General features: G+C 44.8%; 1 protein-coding gene across 2 annotated transcripts in view; it reads right to left on the minus strand.

Moving 5' to 3' along the window:
- LOC147895383 (S-adenosyl-L-methionine-dependent methyltransferases superfamily protein) overlaps window positions 1-19,170 on the minus strand; it is a 43,971-nt gene extending 24,801 nt beyond the window's left edge. Inside the window, exons 1-3 of one of the 2 annotated variants that reach the window (XM_087383667.1) lie at window positions 18,821-19,170; window positions 18,651-18,725; window positions 18,443-18,537 (exon numbers count right to left, since the gene is read on the minus strand). In XM_087383667.1, coding sequence (XP_087239793.1) covers window positions 18,443-18,537; window positions 18,651-18,725; window positions 18,821-18,994 — 344 coding nt within the window. In that variant the 5' untranslated portion in view covers window positions 18,995-19,170. Of the gene's footprint in view, window positions 1-18,442; window positions 18,538-18,646; window positions 18,726-18,820 lie in introns of both variants that reach the window. The other variant, XM_087383666.1, reaches the window with a different exon arrangement.
- Window positions 19,171-22,363: the final 3,193 nt, after the last annotated feature.

Genomic DNA, 22,363 nt, shown 5'->3' on the forward strand with positions numbered 1-22,363 from the left:
TCTGACCTCAGATAAAGTACCTTTTATATGGGGACAGAATCAATAAGAAAATTTTAACACCATAAAACAAGCTGTGGTCACAGGACCGGTGTTAAAAATAGTTGATCCCCAGAAACCGTTGTTCCTGGAAACCGATGCAAGTGGCATTGCGGTAGGAGCAGTTCTCCTTCAAGAGGGAAGGCCAGTAGCCTTTGAAAGCAAGAAGCTTTCTCCCTCTCAAAGGAATTGGCCAACTCATGAATTGGAGTTGTATGCTATTATCCATGCTTTGAAAACGTGGAGGCATTATTTGTATGGTTCAGAGTTTTATGTGGATGTGGATCATGATACTCTGAAACATTTTTGTAAACAGCCTAACTTGAGGAGCCGCCAAGCTAGGTGGGCAGAGCTCATGCAGGAGTTTAATTTGACGATTCGCTACCGAAGAGGAAAAGATAATAAAGTTGCTGATGCGTTGTCACGCATTATGCATAACATGAGTTTCACGGTATTAGAGAGTGCTCTAATGACCGAGATTAGAGAAACTCAAAAGGTGGACGAGTTTGTGCAGAGTCTATGGCCTAAGGCTCATGTGTTAAAACCCGGGGAAAACGAAAAGGATGACCTGGCATCCAGAAAAGGCCAAACTTATGCAAGATATACCATAAGGGATGGTATGCTGAAAAGAAATGGCAAGGTAGTAGTACCTAGTCAGAATGATCTCAGGCAGAGAGTCATTCAACAGTGCCATGATAGCCCATGTGCGGGACATCCACGAGTCGAGAAGACATATGATCTCGTGAAGCGAGATTTCTTTTGGCCAAAGATGAAAAAGCATATTCATGAATATGTGACACGTTGTTTTTCGTGTCAGGTAAGTAAGGTCGAGCGGATGAAGCCACTCGGACTTTTACAACCCTTGGAGATACCACTAAGTAAGTGGGAGAGCATTTCCATGGACTTTATTGTAGAGCTGCCTACGACACAAGGAGGGTATGATTCTATCCTTGTGGTGGTTGATCGTCTAACCAAGATGGCTCACTTCATTCCAACTAGAGAGTCTGTTAGTGCCCCGCAAGTGGCGGATTTGTTTATTAGACATATATTTCGTCTGCATGGATTGCCTAGATCCATAGTGTCGGACAGAGATGTCAGATTTACCGGTCATTTTTGGACAGCGATATTTGAGACACTAAGGATTGAGTTGGAAATGAGTAGTGGGGATCATCCTGAAACAGATGGTCAGACGGAGAGAGTCAACCAGATTTTAGAGGATATGCTGAGGGCGTATGTGTCATTGAGGCAACATACATGGGACAAGTGGTTGCCATTGTTAGAGTTTGCCTACAATGATAGAAAACATTCTTCTACAGAATTTAGTCCGTTTGAATTGAATTATGGTTATAGACCAGCAAATCCAACTACAGTTGGAATACCTCAGAGAGAGCGTAGTGCCGCGAACTTTGTGGTTCAGATGCGGGAGATGCTAGCACTTGCGAGAGCTAATATCCGCCAGGCTATGGATAGAGCCAAGGCATATGCGGATGAAAACCGGTCTATAAGGGAATTTAAGAAAGGAGAAAAAGTTTTTCTCAGAGTTCCTTCGCACTCGAAGTCGTTAACTTCAGGAGAGTGTGCTAAGTTATCACCTCGATACTGTGGGCCGTGGTTAATTCTAAAGAGAATAGGCAAGGTAGCCTATAAATTAGAATTGCCACAGGGTTGCAAGGTGCACCCAATGTTTCATGTTTCTCGTTTAAAGAAATTTTTGCATACTGGTTATCACAAACTCTCTCCATTTATTCTCTAATTCGATCACGGGAGTAGCACCATTTATTTCCTCCCAGCCATATTTCGCTAAGGCTCACGAGCCAGACAGAGATCTACGTTAAAATCACATGCATCATTTTCTTCTCTTCTCTCTCTAGCCTTAGCAAACCCCAATTCCCTAGATAGATCTAGATGCCACATGTCATCTATATAGGGCCTTCCTAATGCGACATTTCACCCCTCTCTTGGGATGCATTTAATTCCTTGCCCCTAGGCACAATCTTAGCACTAGGCCCTTGGTCTTAGATCTATCTAGTCTGGTGCTATCAGCCCTCACCTAGGACCTTGACATTAAATCCCTCCCGATCATTTACATGAAGCGCAAACACATATATTACAGAGATAGATCCTTTAAGGGAAATGTCGACTGATTCTTCCGAGGTCATGCTACCTCGGCTAGAGCGTAACATTCCTTCCCTCTTCAGACATCAGCGTCCTCGATGATAAAGTCTGGGAACACTCTCCGCAACTGATATACGGATTCCCAGGTAGCTTCGGATAGAGGCTGACCATGCCATGCAACCAACACCGTGGGTATCTTTCGATTTCGTATTTGCATTGTTCCTCGGTCCAGGATTCTTGTTGGTTTGCGCCTTGCAATATCCTCTATCTCCTGAAACAAAACCACACCTTCGATTAGTGAGTCACCTGTATGTAAAAATTTCTTTAAGCGCGAAACATGAAAAACCGGGTGCACCTTACACCCCTGTGGTAATTCTAATTTATAGGCTACACTGCCTATTCTCTTTAGAATTAACCACGGCCCACAGTATCGAGGTGATAACTTAGCACACTCTCCTGAAGTCAACGACTTCGAGTGCGAAGGAATTCTGAGAAAAACTTTTTCTCCTTCTTCAAATACTCTTATAGACCGATTTTCATCCGCATACACCTTGGCTCTATCCATAGCCTGGCGGATATTAGCTCTCGCAAGTGCTAGCATCTCCCGCATCTGAACTACAAAGTTCGCGGCACTAGGCACTTTCTGAGGTACTCCAACTATAGTCGGATTGGCTGGTCTATAACCACAGTTCAGCTCAAACGGACTGAACCCAGTAGATGAATGTTTCCTATCATTGTAGGCAAACTCCAACAATGGCAACCACTTGTCCCATGTATGTTGCCTCAATGACACATATGCTCTCAGCATATCCTCTAAAGTCTGGTTGACTCTCTCCGTCTGACCATCCGTCTCAGGATGATCTCCACTACTCATTCCCAACTCAGTCCTTAGTGTCTCAAATACCGCTGTCCAAAAATGACCGGTAAATCTAACATCTCTATTTGACACTATGGATCTAGGCAATCCATGCAGACGAAATATATGTCTAATGAACAAATCCGCCACTTGCGGGGCACTAACAGACTCTCTAGTCGGAATGAAGTGAGCCATCTTGGTTAGACGATCAACCACCACAATGATAGAATTATACCCTCCTTGTGTTGCAGGTAGCCCTACAATAAAATCCATGGAAATGCTCTCCCACTTACTTAATGGTATTTCCAAGGGCTGTAAAAGTCCGGGTGACTTTACCCGCTCGGCCTTACTTACCTGACACGAGAAACACCGTGTCACATATTCATGAATATGCTTTTTCATCTTTGGCCAAAAGAAATCTCGCTTCACGAGATCATAGGTCTTCTCGACTCCTGGATGTCCCGCACACGGGCTATCATGGCATTGTCGAATGACTCTCTGCCTGAGATCATTCTGACCAGGTACTACAACCTTGCCATTTCTAACTAGCATACCATCCCTTATGGTATATCTTGCATAAGTTTGGCCTTTTCTGGATGCCAGGTCATCCTTTTCACTCTCCCCGGGTTTTAACACATGAGCCTTAGGCCATAAGCTCTGGACAAACTCGTCCACCTTTTGAGTTTCTCTGATCTCGGTCATTAGAGCACTCTCTAATACCGTGAAACTCAGGTTGTGCATAATGTGAGACAACGCATCAGCAACTTTATTGTCTTTTCCTCTTCGGTACCGAATCGTTAGATTAAACTCCTGCATGAGCTCTGCCCACCTAGCTTGGCGGCCCCTCAAGTCAGGTTGTTTACAAAAATGTTTCAGAGTATCATGATCTACATCCACATAAAACTCTGAACCATACAGATAATGCCTCCATGTTTTCAAAGCATGGATAACTGCATACAACTCCAATTCATGAGTTGGCCAATTCCTTTGAGAGGGAGAAAGCTTCTTGCTTTCAAAGGCTACTGGCCTTCCCTCTTGAAGGAGGACTGCTCCTACCGCAATGCCACTTGCATCGGTTTCTAGGAACAACGGTTTCTGGGGATCAACTATTTTTAACACCGGTCCTGAGACCACAGCTTGTTTTATGGTGTTAAAACTTTCCTGTTGATTTTGTCCCCAAATAAAAGGTACTTTATCTGAGGTCAGATCAGTCAATGGCGATACTATTCCGGAATATCCTTTGATATGCCTTCTATAAAACTGGACAAATCCCAAGAATGATCGCAACGCGGTCAGACTCTGAGGGATTGGCCAAGTTAGTATCGCAGCCACTTTCTTCGGATCCATTTCTACCCCCTGTGGAGTAATTATGAACCCTAAATACTCAAGCCTAACCATACACAGTATAGTTTTCTTCTTATTCACATAGAGACTGGCTTTCCTCAAAGTACTGAACACTATTCTTAAGTGTTCATGATGCTCAGTAACACTCTTACTGAATATTAGGATATCGTCTATGAAATGTACTACGAACTTTCCGATATACGGACGTAGTAAATCGTTCATAAGCATGACGAAGGTCGCTGGAGCATTGGTAAGTCCGAAGGGCATTACCAAAAACTCATAATGACCAAACCTGCTCCTGAAAGCGGTTTTATGCACATCCTCGGCTCTAATCCGGATCTGATGATAGCCGCACTTAAGATCTATCTTGCTGAAAATCACGGCTCCATGTAATGCATCTAGCAAATCATCAATCCGAGCCATCGGATACCTGTGCTTAAGAGTGATATTATTCAATGCTCTGTAATCTATACAGAGGCGAAACGTATCATCTTTTTTCCTCTTTAATATCACTGGTGAAGCAAAAGGTGAGAAACTTGGTTGAATCTGCCCCAACCTGAGGTATTCTTCCAGTTGCCTACGCACCTCCGCTTCTTCAGTAAAACTCATTCTATAGGGAGGTCTATTTACAGGTTCTGCCCCCGGGATCAGTTCAATTTTATGTTGAACTTTCCGCTCTGGAGGTAACCCATAAGGTAGTTCATCCCTGAAACATTCAGAGAACTCCTCTGTTATAAGATTAGCCAGCTTGGCCATCTCACCACTTTGCGTAACATCAGTGCTAGTCGAAGAATCATTCACCGACTCTACCGATGCTATGCAAAGGTACAAAAACTCTACTTGAGCCTTTCCGATTTCCATCACGGAAACCAACGGTCCTTGAGGTATATCTTTTTCACCTCGCAAGACATAAAGCACATCATTCATCTTGAATTGATATACGTGCTTTTTCCAATCAATGGCTGGATTCTTCCTAGAATGCCACGCCATTCCCAGGGCTATATCCGCATGAGCAAGCTTGGTCATTTCAAAATCAAGCTTCTCAGCATAGTCCTGAATCCGAAGCTCCAACTGGGTAACCCTTTGGTCCCATACTTCAGTTGAACTTCCATCTGCCATCCTGACTGTGTACGCATAGTCAGATGGACTTGTCTTTAATTTCAGCCTCTTCACGAGCTTGGAGTTAATCACATTGTGAGTTGACGCCGAGTCAAACAACACAATGACATCATGACTGGCCACTTGCCCTTTCATTTTGATTAACTCCGTATCATTGAAGGCTGTATACCCCGTTGCTGCGGGCTTAGATAGGATGTTATCAGGTGCACTCGTCACTAACTTAGCAACAGATACACATAACAAACAAGGTGCTAACCTCTGAGAAGATCCCGCTAGCTGAATCTGCATCTCTTCCGCTCTGGGACTTCCCTGCATCTCCACGTCGCACTCTGAGATCACCATCTCAGCCATCCGACGATCTTTATTACGTGGACAATCTCTCCACTGATGAGGTTGAAGGCAACCAAAGCACAAGCCTTCTCTCCTCGCTCTTTCCCTTTGTTCTGGGTTCAAGGGAGACTTAGACCAAGCCCGGGCTGCCATTGGGGTTACTTTCCTCTTCACTCCAATGGTGGTACTTGGTTTAGGAGTTTCAGCCGGTCTCGCCTGCTTGGCTTGACCACTCGGCTGCGAACCACTCCCTCTACTAGCCCACTTCTTCTTAAACCCGGATTTCTTCGGATACCCATACTGGGTTCCGACCTGTGCAAACCCACTTGGCTTGCTGCCCTTGGCATCCTCGTAGTTCAGGGCTATAGCTATTGCATCATCTAGCGTGTTCGCGTACTTAGCCCGAACTTCCATTTTTATTCGATCATTCAATCCAAATATGAAATCTTTCACTTGGATTGATTGAGGCAGGGGTTCATCGACCTTCATTACACTCTCTCGAAACTTATCAGTGTATTCTGCCACTGATAAATTTCTCTGACGAAGGTTCCTATATTGATCCCAAGCTCGGGATGCTTCGTCAGGAGGTAAGAAGTGTTTCCTGAACTCTCTTTTAAACCCCTCCCAGGTAGTGGATGCTATGCCATCTTTTTGTTGTTTAATCCACCACCGATCTGCTACCTCACTAAACATGTGGGTGGCCTCGCGGATCTTTTTGATGTCATTTCTGATCTCACAAATGGCGAACGCCTCGTCCCATTTGTGTAACCAGGTCTCAATGACATCGGAGCTACGGTCGTTCATCCGACCAGAATACTTTTCCGGTCTGTAATTGGCAATATTTGGCACTTTAGCCTTCCTAGGCTCGACCGTATGGACACTAGACTCTAGTTCCATTGGAGCCTTTCCCTTCTCTTCTCGAGAAGGTCTGGCAGACATACTCTGTAACGCTCTCCTAAGTTCAGATTGCCCTGCGTTGGCTTGTAATTGCTGCACTAACAACTGTTGCAAGGCATCCTCCAGCAATGCAATCCTGCCAGATAAAGTGTGAGCTACTGGGCGCGATCCCTGCTGGGTCGGCCGGACTCCTGATTCACCAGGGTCCCTCCTGGAAGCCCCTTCTTCTGCTTCCATTCAGTTCAATAGGTGTTTTATTTTGGGTTTTTTTTTTTTTTTTTAAACACCGCTAGAACACTGTATTTACACGCTTACACGATTCAGGGTACTGACACTCTGACACAATTCCCTATACTAGGGAATACCTGCAATCTGACATGCACACTAACTACGCATTTGACACAGGCATATATCCACATCCCGCTTTTCCCTATACTAGGGAAATTCCTGCAAATTAACTCAGACTGAAGTATACAGGCATCTGCACAGGCATAATCTGTCCCTATAGCATCGTAGACTGTAAACTCTTATGCAAGCGGAGCATCAACAAACCAAATCAAGAGAAGAAAACACAGAATTGACAGAAGTGACAGAGAGCCCCCTGGTCTATGAACTCGGTCCCCAGTTAGATCCGATGGCTATTCACGAATACAAATGTCCACGAAGCCTGCTCTCTGATCGAAATCGGTCTGAGGGAATCAATCGAAAACTGTCACGGGTCGAGGTAACCAGATATCCCGAAGCCTGTGGGCCCTATGCCTTCGTGCTCCAACCAATCTCACCAATCTGTCAACCGCTCCAGATCACCACGCTGTTCTGCGTTCAGTCCACATATCGCATCGAAAGCTTCACGTATGTTTGGAAACTCTACATGAGCGTCGATCCAAACCCTCCGTTAAACCCACGAACCACCTCGCATCACGTGTTTGCGCTCTGGTCCTTCGACGACCGCTCGTGTCCCTCTGCGCTCCACGCCTGCACTGCGTCACCAGGCGCCGTCACAAATCCCCGGGTGTCCGTCGTCACGGCACCCACATTCTGGTCTTGCTGTAGTCGCCCTCTCTATTCGTTAAACGCATGCATGGACCTTCCGTTGAGGTAGTCCAGCGCCCCGCCGGTTCGTAGGCCTGTCAATACGTTACGGGAACCCCAGGTCCTCTCGCAGGCCTTTCGACGTCGACAGTCAGGGACTCCAATCCAGGCGCCGTCAGCAGCTCCTTCACGTCACTCGCCACCTATCTCCAGACTTGCTGTCCGTCGCTGCCTTACGGGACCCCCAAGCAACGACTCACAGCGAGAAGGTTGTCGACAAACCTTCCGTCCGTCATAGCGTAGCACCAACACTAGTCGCCGTCCGCCACTCGGGCTGTCTAAGCCTGTATCTCGAATTCACGCCTCTCCTCTTCGTAGCCTTGAGCTCTGATACCAACTATCACAAACTCTCTCCATTTATTCTCTAATTCGATCACGGGAGTAGCACCATTTATTTCCTCCCAGCCATATTTCGCTAAGGCTCACGAGCCAGACAGAGATCTACGTTAAAATCACATGCATCATTTTCTTCTCTTCTCTCTCTAGCCTTAGCAAACCCCAATTCCCTAGATAGATCTAGATGCCACATGTCATCTATATAGGGCCTTCCTAATGCGACATTTCACCCCTCTCTTGGGATGCATTTAATTCCTTGCCCCTAGGCACAATCTTAGCACTAGGCCCTTGGTCTTAGATCTATCTAGTCTGGTGCTATCAGCCCTCACCTAGGACCTTGACATTAAATCCCTCCCGATCATTTACATGAAGCGCAAACACATATATTACAGAGATAGATCCTTTAAGGGAAATGTCGACTGATTCTTCCGAGGTCATGCTACCTCGGCTAGAGCGTAACACTGGTGACTCACTAATCGAAGATGGAAAAGCACTTATCAAAGATTTTAAATCTAGACCCAAGGACTCTCACTCTTAAACTGATGTAATACAGGCTGACTATCTCACCTAGTACAATGTAGCACTTTTGAAGTGCTACATTGTACTAGGTATAATAACTTTTGAAGTGGTATATGCACTCCCAAGACTCAATCTATAACTGATGTTTGGTGTTTACCCTTTTGATATGTGCGCGCTGTCTCATAGTCCCGTGAGGGCTTCTGAAGACGTTAATCTCTATCTCTCTCTCTCTCTCTCTCATTGTGTTAGGTCTCATCAGCAACAAATCTTGGGAGCATATACAACTGCACATCGAAGGTTCTCAGTTGAGGGGTGAACCCCTAGTCGGACTGAACCTCTAGCTCAAATAGGGGTTAGTTCATCCAGGGGTAACAGGGGAAATGGCCAGCAAAGAGTGGCCCAGCCTCTCTTCCTCCTCTTCTTCAAAAACTCCCTCAACTCCAACAGAGCAAGATATGCCACGGTTGCAAATCAAACACCGTCTCCTTACGCACATATATATGAGAGAGGAGATCTTTCTGGCCACTCCATTATTGGATACCATGAACATATTTTGTTCCTACAAGATCAGATGTGAGAGAGCTGAGGGCACAATTGGGAAATGCTATAGCTAGAATCCAGGTTCTTGAAGGACCTAGTAAGCAGGAGGTAATTGACGAGGTTGTAAAGTCTTGCAAGGCTTCCCCAGTTATTCTCCACAGTTAAGGATTTGGTTGGATCAAGCTGAAATGCAGAAAGCCAAGCAAGAGGTCATTGTGGAGTTTGGAGCAAAGGGAAACAAAGCTGATATTCAATAAGAGATTACGAAACATGAAGCCAGACGAGGTAATGCATTATTGGGGAACTCCCAGATGGATGTATAATGAGGAGGATTCATTCAGTGATACTTTAGCACATGTTAAAGCAGCCATGCCTAGCATTGACTGGAGGAAGACAAGCCCGATATCTCTGAGGATGATGGTGAAGCTACAACAACAGTCTGTATTAGTCATCAAAAAGGTCATGCTGTTATTACGTTCAACTCATGAGATTTAAGACTCAAGATCCTGTGACAGTCCTACAAAGCTGAAAGGAACTAAGCTATGGATAGCTGAGGAACTTACAAGAGCTCAACTGAAGGATAAAGCAACGGAATTAGCCAAGGTTAAGGCTGCCAAGTGGGGGTACCACGGAAGAATAGCACTCATTAAGGAATTCAAATCAAAAACCAAAAGACCTTTAATCTTAAAATGATGTATGGTCGATTATATATGTTTTTTTTCCCAGGATATAACTTAGGTACTATAAATAATTGGAGTTGCCTTATGCAATTCTTGGGAGTTGCCATGTGCCCTCCATAAGCTCTTGTATTAGATGGTTTTTCTATTGTCTTATAGATCTTTTGGGGTCCCGTGGACATTAATAGACTTTATTTCTTTCTTTCTTTCTCTCTCATCACGCCAGCTTAAGCTCCAGCTTCACGTCCCACAAGACACAAGTAATGCCAGCACAAGCTTCAGCTTCAGGTCCAGCTCTGCACCAGTTTTAGACAGGTGGCACTAGATTAGGTCAAATTGTAGGACTTCTAATCAGCTGAGTTGAGTTTTACTTACTCCCTTGAATATGCTTTACGCAACTCGCACTCTAATGTAATAGATACCATTTTGGTCTTCTGCGGAAGTTAATCTCTCTCTCTCTCTCTCTCTCTCTCTCTCTCATGACAAAGGATGGGAATATCAGACTGGTAGTATGCTGTTTTGCACCCCCAAAATCACCCATCTACAAAATAAAAGCCACATATCCCAAGAAGACCCCCTTATGCAGTTAGGAAGGATATGGCCAGGTTCTCTAAAGAGAATACAATTATTCTCGCAGGGGATTTTAATGCAAGAGCAAGATCAATACAAGGAATCATCACATCGGAGGGGAGAGATCCCATATGGATGGAAGAAATAGAAGACGACAACAAAGAAAGAAGAGGCTAGAAAAGGGCATCAAAAGATACCAGGAAAATCACCCATATGGGAAGGCAACTCCTCACACTATGCGGATGCTTTGGGATGCAAATTTGTAATGGCACCTTGTAGTTTCAAAACACAGAAGGATATACATGCAAAACCAGTTGATTATGTGATCAGAAACCTGCATGCAAGGCACATGATTGAATACATCAAAATTGAGGATTCCGACCACAAAGCAATATCTCTAGGGACAAGGAATGCCGTGAAAACAAAAAATCACCACAAGTCCTGGTTAAGAATGGAATACAAAAAGGATCAATTTAAGAGAGGCAAATAGAGACAAAAATGGCACAAGATCAAATGCCTTCTACATGTCACGATATGAACAAATCCATAACAGATATGATGTTGTTAAGAGCCCAAAAGTGCTTCACTGAAAGCAAAGGGAGACGCGCAAGAATGCCATGTAGTCACTGGTATGATGTAAGGATGCAAATAGAGCCTAGAAAACAGCAGAAACAGCTGAGAGAGAGAGAAAAGCATGAGCATAAAAACAGGTGACACGGAACAGAAAAATGATATTTCTCAAGAGCAAAAAGAAGAATTCTCCAAACACTCAGGAATGCAAGTCAATATAGACAAGACAAAAGTAATGGTGGTTGGGACAGGTAATAAATAGATTGATATCACCTTTGAAGGAGAGCCCTTCAAAATAGTAGTCATGTATAAATATCTAGGACTAGAATTTACAGACAACTACAATAGAATGCATGTGTGGAGAGGAGGATTTTTGGTAGGCTTGAAAGCCTTATATAGCTTCCAACAAAAATGAAATAAGGCACATCTATGGAATTGGGAAATAAGAAAGTTTCTATATATACTACGGTTGTGCACACAGTAATCCTTTACGGGTTCCCAGCTTAGGCGCATGGACTCTCTAGGATCTACTGGGAAAGAATAGAAACTTTACATAAACAATTCCTAAGAGGGAAGTTTATGGTTAACGCATAGACACCCTACCCCATCCTACTTACTCAGACAGGTATGATACATCTAGAAGGGGAGGCATTATGTCAACTTATGGCTTACCTTAACAAAGTTGAGAAGATGAATGCCAGTAGGATACCACGCAAGGCAATGGAAGCTATTCAAATCACGGAAGGGCACAGAGAGGAAATGAAGTGGATGGAATCATGGGGTATAACAGCTGCTGATATAGCTGAAGAAGCATGTGAAATTAGCCAGATAGTGGCACGGAAAATGCTACAGAAACTATGGTGAAACCAATACAGTTTTACAAACAGGAAATTAACTCAACGGACAGCTACGGAATGCCAAAATACATCGGGGAAGACATATCAATGCCTAAAAGGCATCTAATCTGCAAAATCAGAACCAGTTCACATGATTAAGAGGTAGAGAGGGGCATGTAGAGAAAAAGGACCTGCAAAATCCACCCCACAGGGGAGGTAGAAAATGAGCAGCATGTACTCCTAAGATGTAGAGCCTACACACACATCAGAGAAGGTTATGGGGACAACAGAGACAATTTGAAAAATATGGTGGAGCAGCAAGCCAAAAAGCTAGGAAGCTCCTTAAAAGAGGTTTTGGAACACCACAACAAGGTACTAGAACTAACAAGTACTTAATACATAGAAAGTTTGTAATATTTTCTTTCACTAGATGTAAGACATATTGATCGCCAGTCCCATAGATCCTGAAGGGTCTCACGCAGACTTTAATACCATCCTTCCCCATCAAGTTTTGTAAAACCAGCGTGGGTCTTGGTGGTTGAGGCTCTGGTTTATGTCGTTGTGTGTGTGTGTTCAATCCTTGTGGTCGACTTCGGATACGCCTATTGTGTGCGTCTTGGCATTGTTGCTACGAAGTAAAAAACTCTCTCTCTCTCTCTCTCTCTCTCTCTCTCTGCGCGGCTGATCTTGATCTGCAGCCCAAGTGAAATCGTAGGGTGAATCATCAACACAAATACAAAAGTTAGTAACTGAAGCAAGCAAGGCCCTATCTAAGGCGGTCCACAACATCATGAACGCCCATAGAGATTAGTTTGTGCCATTCAAATTATCGTTGAGGCTCTTAGAGCCAAAGTGTTAGAAAACATACCTTCACTGGTCGCGCACATAGCATAACTAAACACAACGTGTAGATATAACGTCGTCCTTGCAATCACCAAAAGCAAGACACCTACTGCATAAGATTTGCCAACATATCATAGACTTGTGCGGATAGAAGAAGAGAGAGAGAACACTCTCAAATCAGGGAGAGAACTCACAGATGTACAGCCACAATAGATCTCATCTATAGAACAGAAATCGATCCACGACTCCAAAATATCATGGCACCATTTATTCTTTCTTCTCCTCCCATTTGAGCACACAAATTGCCTCCTATCCACACTCAAGCTATGCAAAGACACTCAAGGTTGGACTCTTGCACCTGAAAGATCTAATGAGGGTAAGTTCGTGTGAATTTCTTGTTTCTCATCCCAAGGGCTGCACATAGACTGAACTAACAATTGCCCCCACACTAGGGCTGAATAGCCATCTGACTGACCAATCCAGTCAGCCAACCAGACACCTAACCGGTTGTGCCTGCTTGCTATGGTTTGTGCCACCACATCCCAACTCGTGGTAACTTAGCATCCATCAAATCTAGTCATTCTTTATAAGACCTTGTGCTAGGTCATCAAGAGACCATCTGTCAACTTCCAACATGAAAGCTTGGGAACCTTTCTAAGCACCCACGAAGCCTCATCTACGGTCCTTCCAACTGACTAGTGTGTTGCCGTCTGCAACTCGCAATGCACCTTGGAGAAATCTGCTGGTCACAGATGGTGACAATGAAAGTCCGTTTCTCGGCCATTCCACTAGGCAGAGCTCGACATCTAGGGCTACTGCTTTAATATTAAGGGTGAGGGTGTAATAAGTGCTTGCGGTGCAAGGCCCAAGCCCACTTGTACGGTTGGTAACCACCTTATCATCTTAATGGAACATTTTGGCGTTTTTGTTGGAGAATCTAGGCATGTACAACAATTAGCCTTGATACCATGCTGGGGCTTGCTAAGAGATAGCTCAACCCTACGCAGCAGAAGAATCGTAAACCAAAGGAAGAACTTTGAACCAAAGGGAAGAACTCAATTAGATCCAAATTTGACAGACATGTGTGCAGAAGAATCTTTTACTATAACACTCACATCTGGAGTAAATGATAGCAATAATGAACGGCCAATAAATACTCAAAGTATATTCCTCAAAGATAGGTTATACCACAAAGTCCCAACACTTGATGCTTACTGCTGCCTTGGAAGCTCAGTGCAGAGCTGATTATATGCTCCAAACTTCTGCCCTGCAGTCCTTTAGGTTCCATGCTCCTCGGTGATCTTGAGAGTGAACAGCTTCGCCAGGGCACAAATGCCCCTATTTATAGATGGGCAGGGGGCAGGTTTGTCCCTTCTTTGCTGACCACAACATATTGAAAGAATTTTTGTAGATGTACTTGAGAATGTTTCTTCAGGTACACATTCTCTTGCATCACGGAGGAGAGAGCAATGAATCTTGGAACATGGAGGTCCAAAAAAGCTAGGGAAAGGAGGGGTACCATAGACATTGGTATGATGGTTGTTGGTTAGTAAGAGATGATCCTACAGTGGACCAGCCAGATCCTTTGGGCTTGGAGACAGCTCCCCACGGAGGTAGAGGCCAGAACACAAGCCCTCTCTCACCTTACGGGGGCAGGTGCCTGGGTGGCGAAGATTGATGCTGCTATTCATGATTCTTGGTGGGAGGATTATGGATCCCCTGGGTACCTGTCAGAATTCGCTTCTTTCAAGAGACCCTCGGATCCTGTTACTATAGATTTTACAAGGTTGGACCACGAGGCTTATTGCAGGCAGAGACAAAGGCGGAGGATGAGACAGAGGCGGCCTTGGAGTGGCAGAGTTAGGATAGTGGGTCGCATGGGCAGGACTTGGTACATAGACCCCACCATAGTCTTTATCGACCTTGGAGGGAGCAGTGTGGCAATCATGGCTCTCTGGGAGGGCAAACCTATCTATGACATATAGTGGGATCCAAGGGAGTGGTTCCAACTAGCCTAAATACGGCACTCAGACAAGATGGAGGAGGTCCCTTTCTTTCCTTACATGACTCGCATTGGGCACCGGCTACAGCTTAAGGTAGCAGCATGGTCCCCCTCAAAAGAACGGCACTGGATTGAGCAGGATGTCTTGAGCAAGGTTATCTCCCACTTCTAGCCACATCTATGGACCAATCTATGGCCCCACAAGATCTCGTATTTCTTCTGGTTGCTACTGCATGGGGGTCTACCCATAGGCCCTTGGCTGGAGCAAATGTGGGTAGATGGTAGATGTACTTGCTATGCGGACAGAGTTCTGGAAACGATTCCCCACTTCCTTTGGGGATGCCACGTCGCACATAGGATTTGGCTAGCGTCCCTTAGGATCATGGCCAGCACACAACGGCGGATGCAGACGGACTTCACCTAGGGGATGGTAGCTTGGCTCACAGAGAGAGGACATGCCCTCTCGATCATTGGCGTATAGGGATGCCAGGTCGCACAGAGGATTTGGCTGGCCTCCCTTAGGATCGTGGCCAACACACAACGGATGCAGACGGGGAGTTCACCTGAGGGATGGTAGCCTCGCTCACGGAGGGAGGACATGCATTCTCGATCACTGGCGTACAGGATCCATGGACATTAAATCTCCCAAATAGAGATCTATGATGCATGGCCACCCTCCCACATCACACTTGCCGCCTTCAACAGAGGATAGTGTTTGGGAGACAGTGTCCAGCATTACTACTTGGAACATTTGGGCCGCCCAGTGCAGCCGGGTGATGGAGGCCAGATGGTCTCCCCGACGGCTACCCTAGTTGCCATTTGGCAGGACATCATTTTCATTTGGGCACCCACTTGGGAGCACGGTACTCTAGGATCGAGAACGACCGTCGAAAGTTTCTGCAAGGCCTAGCTTGCAAGAGTCTTTTACACCCTTTCTTCAAGGGGTATTCGCTAGATGTATAGACCACCACCCTAGTTACTAGCTCCTGGTTTCGGAGTCTTTCTAGGCTAGGAAACCTGGAAACAAGTTGACTTTCCTCTAGCTGGCAACAGTTTTCTTTTTCTGTACTTAACTTTGTCAGCTCCTTTCAAAAGCTATTTGTATGGTGTTTTAAAAGCATTAATAGAAGTTATTTTCTTTGAGACTGCCAGGTGGCACTACTGACGTGGCGTGCTAATGTGGCACTTGAAGGTTGACATGGAACTGCTGTAATGCCTTGGCTAATGTGGCACTTGTGCTGTGGCAGTCCACGTGGTTGCTGCACAGTTTGTTGATGCGGCTGCCTGCGTGGCAGGCTACATTGATGTGGCTGCCTCTATATCATAGTTAGGGGAAACGGAAACGGGGAAACGGGGAACGGAAACGGAAACGGAAACGTTTTGGGATTTCTGAGAGGGCTGAAACGGGGAAACGCCACGTCAGCAAGGGAGGGGAGTAGATGATGATGGAGGGCTGAAGCAGGCTGCAGGAGAGAAAGGAGAGGAAAGGAGTGAATGGGGCTGAAGGAGGGCTGGAAAACCTTGAGGATGGAGAGAGTATGAGGCTGAAGGAGTGGAAGGAGCCTGGAGACCAAAATCAAAAGCAAAAAGACAAAAAATGTGATTTTGGAGACCTAGCAGCCTGTGTTGTCTGAAACGGCACGTTTCAGGGCTCTGAAACGCATTTCAGACTGGCTGAAACGTTTCAGCCAGCCGTTTCAGGGTCCTGAAACGTTTCAGACCCTGAAACGCGTTTCAGGAAACGGGGCTTCTCTGAAACGGCGTTTCCTCAGGCCTGGCTGGGCTCTGAAACGCGTTTCAGCGTAACTGTGCTCTATATGGCAGCCAACATGTCCACAGGTTGTGGATGCCCATGACATCCCCTTCTGCTGAAACTCAAACTAGGATATGAAGAGGACATCCCAATATGATGAAGGAGGTGGCTGACTGTGGTATGTCTGGCTTATAAATCCTAATCTAAATGACTAGCTCATGAATTTTGATCTGGAAGAACTGAATCCCAAGGTCTTCTGCTGACTTTTGGTAAGGATACTTGCTGTGGCCTTCTGACCCATGAACATGCTCAATGTGATTCTCCTCTGTGATAGGGATAGAGGAAGATTCATGAGAGACACCCTGGTCCTGTTGTACTATGTCCAGCTATGTCCGATCTTGAGCCCTCTAAACTACTGAAATCAAAGGTCGAGGCGTAACACCTCTTAAGCCAAGAAGTAAACTTGGACCTGTGGCATGGGATCTTGACATCACTTCGAACTGGTGCCACCATCGTGCCCCGAAGATGACGTCTGTAGCCTGAGTAGGTGCGATCATGAGTGGGCACTGTCTACCCACCCTAAGATCTTCAGAGTGGCTGAAGAGACCTCCATGTTGTTCTCTATCTGCTGCCCCAGAAATGCACCATCAAAGGTCGAGGCGGAACACCTCTTAAGCCAAGAAGTAAACTTGGACCCGTGACATGGGACCTTGACATCACTTTGAACTGGTGCCACCATTGTGCCCCCAAGATGACGTCCGTAGCCCGAGTAGGTGAGATCATGAGTGGGCGACTGTCTACCCACCCTGAGATCTTCAGAGTGGCTGAAGAGACCTCCATGTTATTCTCTATATGCTGCCCCAGAAATGCACCATCAAAGGTCGAGGCGGAACACCTCTTAAGCCAATAAGTGAACTTGGACCCGTGCCATGGGATCTTGACATCACATCGAACTGGTGCCACCATTGTGTCCCCAAGATGACGTCCGTAGCCTGAGTAGGTGCGATCATGAGTGGGCGATTGTCTATCCACCCTAAGATCTTCAGAGTGGCTGAAGAGACCGCCATGTTGTTCTCTATCTACTGCCCCAGAAATGCACCATCAAAGGCAAGTTGACGTGAGAGTCAACTGGCCCTACTTAGCTGCTTTGGTGGAAATAATGTCCTCGGGGCTGCTGAAACTGCCAGGATAAGGGCCTTGTGACCACCAATCTAGCCATAAAACTGAAACATGTTGGGAAACTAACGAGGCTCCCCCTTCTGCTGATCTTCAAGCTCCTCGATGCCCACTGAGATTGTCCCCGTATGCGCTAAAGCTGTGGATGAACCACTTGAAGTGGCTCCTTCTGCTCAAAGCTTCTGGTAATGCTGGCAATCTTCTTCCTTATGACCCGGCACATGACAATGGAAGCATTGGTTTCCTTATGCACACCCATGCAATGATATCAGTGTAGGATGTTACATAGAATAAGATAACCGCATTTTCAAAACAAAACAAAATTTTCACACAAGACATGGCCACATCTAAGATTAAAGAGAGTAAGCATTCTAACCTAAAAGTAAAATTAGAGATACCACAAGCATGTAACTCTTCATAAGTGTGCTTTCTAAACAAAAGAGCCTAACGATCTAGGTTACTTCTGCCCTCGTGTAACCTAACGTCAACTAGGGCACCTTGGGGGATTTCCTTCGCGCTACGTGAAACGTGAGGAAAAAGGCTTCTGAATAATGTTAAATCAAAACATCAATAAATAGGGAGTAAATTGCAAACAATTGAAGTATAGCTTGCGTTCTTTTTTTCCCGCTCAAACATCTTTGCAAGGTCTATTCCCAACAAGCACGTTAGTTCCCCCCAAAGCCAGTAAAATGTGTTTGCTGAGTCCATCATGTTTTTAAGAAGTAGGGATGGCTGCTTGAAGCCAATGGACAATTTGAACTCCATCATTCTGCCTGGTTTCCCGAGTATATAAGGAAGGGCAATGAAACATAACATTTCTATAGAAAATACCATGCATGGATCAACTTCACAGAAATCTGCAGGGTATGGCCTGTTGTGATTGTCCCATTGCTCGCGAGCCTCCTCCAAGGCTGATGCTGCAAAATCTGTAAAAAAGAAGCAATCTCAGGAAAAAAGCCTGGTGGATGGCTTACACGAGCATAAATTGCAGTACAGAGTCCTGTGACGTAATAAGAAAAAAAAAAAGCGCTTTACCCACTCCTACATATCGACCAATCTGAGCTCGTGCCCACTTTTCAGTGTCCATCCCGCGCCCGCAGTACAAATCACAAACCTACAGAACACGCGTTACGGAAACATCATTACACATAGACTTGTGCCAACAATCCGGAAATTCCTTACGCGTAACAAACACGAAACTCTGCTCACAGTTGCGCCAGGCGGCACCAATTGCTGCAGAAGGCAACACTTCACAAAATCAAGGAGCCGCTGTTGCACAGTCCCAGACGCGGGGGCACCAGTCCAGGCAGGGGGAGCAATTCGGGAAGAGTGCCCCGAGCTCAGATTTGCAGGGTATGAAGGCATTCCTTGTGCAACGGCCATGGTCAACAGAAAATCGATCGAAGGTCGATCACGTCCATGAAAACTTGCTTACATCTGAGCAAAATTTCAAGTCAAAAACTGCTAACAGTGAAGCCAATCAACAGAGGAAAAATCAATCTGATCGAAATCTACAATTCAAACAACAACGGATCTTCAAATTTCGTCAAGTTTCACGAATTAGCACAATCAGTCGCGCACGCTCGAAATTTTCCTAGCTCGTGCCAAAGGATCCTCGGAAAGGCGTCACCACACGTGTGTCTGCCTAGGCTGGCCGAACATGGTCCTTCCCGGCCGTCAAAGGCGGCATCATAGTCCACGTGTGGTGACACCTTTCCGAGAATCCTTTGGCACGAGCTAGGCTGGCCGCACATGGCCCTTCCTGATCGTCACGAGGCGGCATCATCGTCACCATGTGTCGCTCTCGTCGCCACAAGTCGCCCTCTACTCTTTTGCCCATGGCCGCACACTCACCTTCTCGTCGCCATCATTTCAGCCAATCATTAGCCCGTCATGCCGTTCCTGGGATTATGTAGTTAAACATTCTCTATGGTTTTGCTAGGTTGTCTCCTTTTTGTGAAAAGTTCTCTATTTGGGTCGTCGATGTGTGACTAGGTGGTTCGTCCGGTTTCCCTCTCAGTTTCTATCAAAGTTTTTTTGTTATGCTTTTAGGTTTTAGAGGGTCTTAATCCTACAACGGAGATTAAATCTCCACCAACCAGCGACCTTGATGATAATGAGTCATGCACACTCGAAATTCACCTAGTTCGTGGGAAAAGCATCATCTCTTAAGACAACCAAATCGGCCTATTCATAGTCATAACAGTTTTAACAACAGTCATGGAAGAGGAAAATAATGGAGACAAAACAATAACAAAAGCAACAATCAAGCATCTACAAATCCACAAAGATCAGTAATTGTAATTATTGTGGTTATTGGGAACCTCATTGTTTCAAGGAGTATCTTCAACAACAGCAGCAAAACCAGTCTGCATAAATAGGTCATTATTCTCAACAGGATGAGTAGATCAAATTTTCTTGCCACCACTGATGAATAGTCAACTTATCGAACTTCCATTTCTATTGAGTCATCCACAATAGCCTGAATGGTTGGTTGACTGAATCGCATCTGGTCATATGACTAGTGATGCAGGGTGGATATCTAATATATATTAGAATCTAAGTCCCAAAGATAGACAAGTATTTATATATTTGCAATGGGCAAGGGCTCAACTCCTTTCCAAAAATTCTCACGATCATAAAAGTACATTAACGACATACTTTGTGTATCGAATTTAACTCAAAATGTATTATCAAATTTAACGACGTACTTTGTGTATCGAATTTAACTCAAAATGTATTATTGGTTGGGCAAAATGGTTGACAATAATTATGAAGTGCTCTTCAACAAAAGAGGTATTTTTATTTCAAAATATTTATGACAACAAAAGATAGTTGCCAAAGGAAGAAAGGTTGGCATGATGTTCATTCTGCCCACAAATCGACCCACATAGCATGCCAATATGCTACATCAAAATTCTCTTGATGCATTGAATGTTCTTTTCTTTTTTTTGGAGCGAGAAAAGTGATTATGTTAAACTTGAGAACATTTGTACACCATTAGAGTTTGTCCATAACAATTCCACTAGTCCAACAAAGGACTTACAACATAGTCACCCTTACAAAAGGAGATACAAAAAATATGTGTGTGCAGAAGACAAGAAAAAGATCTTTCAAGTCCTCCTCTATATGCAAGAGGAAACCTGAAAGGAAAAGCTTTTAGAAGCATCCTCATTATGTTCCGTACTCTAAGCAATGACACCAACAGTGGCAAGAACAGCCTGCAGAGGGTCAAGAGAGATCTCTTGTTCTTGTGACAACTCACCATGAGTGTGAAAGATGGTATCTGAAGAGGGGAACTAAAAGGCAAGACTTGCAGGTAGCTTTGCTTTTCCACTAAGGTACATCTGTTGGCTCAGCCAAATCTGCACTCAACCTCATATGCTCAATATTATAGGCACTTATCTAAAATTTCAACCTCCTTTTTTCCTGTCCCACCATGCAGCAAACAAGGCATCTGTACAAATTTTCACATCATTAAACTGAATATTGTTCCTAGAGATCCAAATAAACCATAATTGCATGTGCCCTTATTTGGAACCAAAGTTGCTGTTTGGTTTTTAATGCATCCCCTAGTAATATAGCCTTCTAGTTGACTGGCTCACCACATTTAATCTGAATGAACTTCCAAATCTTTTTGGCATGAGGGAAAGCACCAAAGAAGTGAAAAACATCCTCAAGGACACCAAGGTATCTTCTACAGACCTTCCCTATCCTGAGTCCTCTTACATTGGTCCAGACAACTTTGTGCAAGATGAGCCAAGCTAGGTAGGACATCTTCTTAGGGACCTGCTTGATCCATAATTTGCCAAACCTTTCATACCATTTGTCCCTACTGTCCTACAAAGACCATCTAGTGTTCAGGGTTCTAAATAAGTCATCCATATGAGCAGCAGTAGAAGTGGGTATGGGGAGGAAGAGCTTCCTAACCAACTAAACTCCTTGTAAAAAATTAACACAGAACCCCCTTTCCAACCGATATCCCTCTGCCATAGTTCCATCCTACTTAAAATCAGAGTTTGGCTTTGGTTAGTTAAAGCAAACTCTCTCCTAATCTCCTGCCAAGTCTTCCACCTGAGTTGTTTCTTGTTCCAGCTTGGCCCCAAGTCTGTAAACCTTTCTTGAACAAAGCACAAGCAAGTTCCTTAGTGAGTTGAGCATTTCTAAAGATAGCTGAGAGCCAAATGGAATCATTAGCCATAAAATCTCCTTTACCAAAAACATGGAAGAATACTTTGGCCTCCTCAAAAGCTCTCCAAATAAATTGCCACAATGCACTACCCTTAGCTTTACATGGTTAAACAGCAAATAATAAGGGATAGTTTTTCCATTTGGGGATGTATTTCATGTTCCTCAACAATAGTTGAGCCCAATCTCTCTCTAGATTTAGAATAGCTTTGATAACCGAAGTGGCAGATAGCTTTCTAGCTGCCATAGCAATATATGTGACCCCTAGCCCTCCTTCTTTCTTAGGTTTAGTGCAATAAGACCACCTTACTTTTGATATTTTGGAGTTACCTTCCCACAGAAAGACTTGCAGACTCTAATGAGTCTGTCTAGACCAAAATTTCAAGGTGCCCAACAAGAGAGAAAAAAAATGGAGATGGGGTAAATGCAATGGTTGAGCATGAGCCTCTTTCCTGCAAGATTGGCCTGAAATCCCCTCCACTTGTCAATCCTCTTTTGAAATCTGTGCATGAACCAATCCCATCTTTGTTTCATGGATATGTCAAATCCCATGGGTATACCCAA

This window comes from Dipteris shenzhenensis, chromosome 13 (assembly GCF_047967505.1).
Source record: "Dipteris shenzhenensis isolate YYH24624 ecotype China chromosome 13, Dip_SZ_1.0, whole genome shotgun sequence".
NCBI lineage: Eukaryota > Viridiplantae > Streptophyta > Polypodiopsida > Gleicheniales > Dipteridaceae > Dipteris > Dipteris shenzhenensis.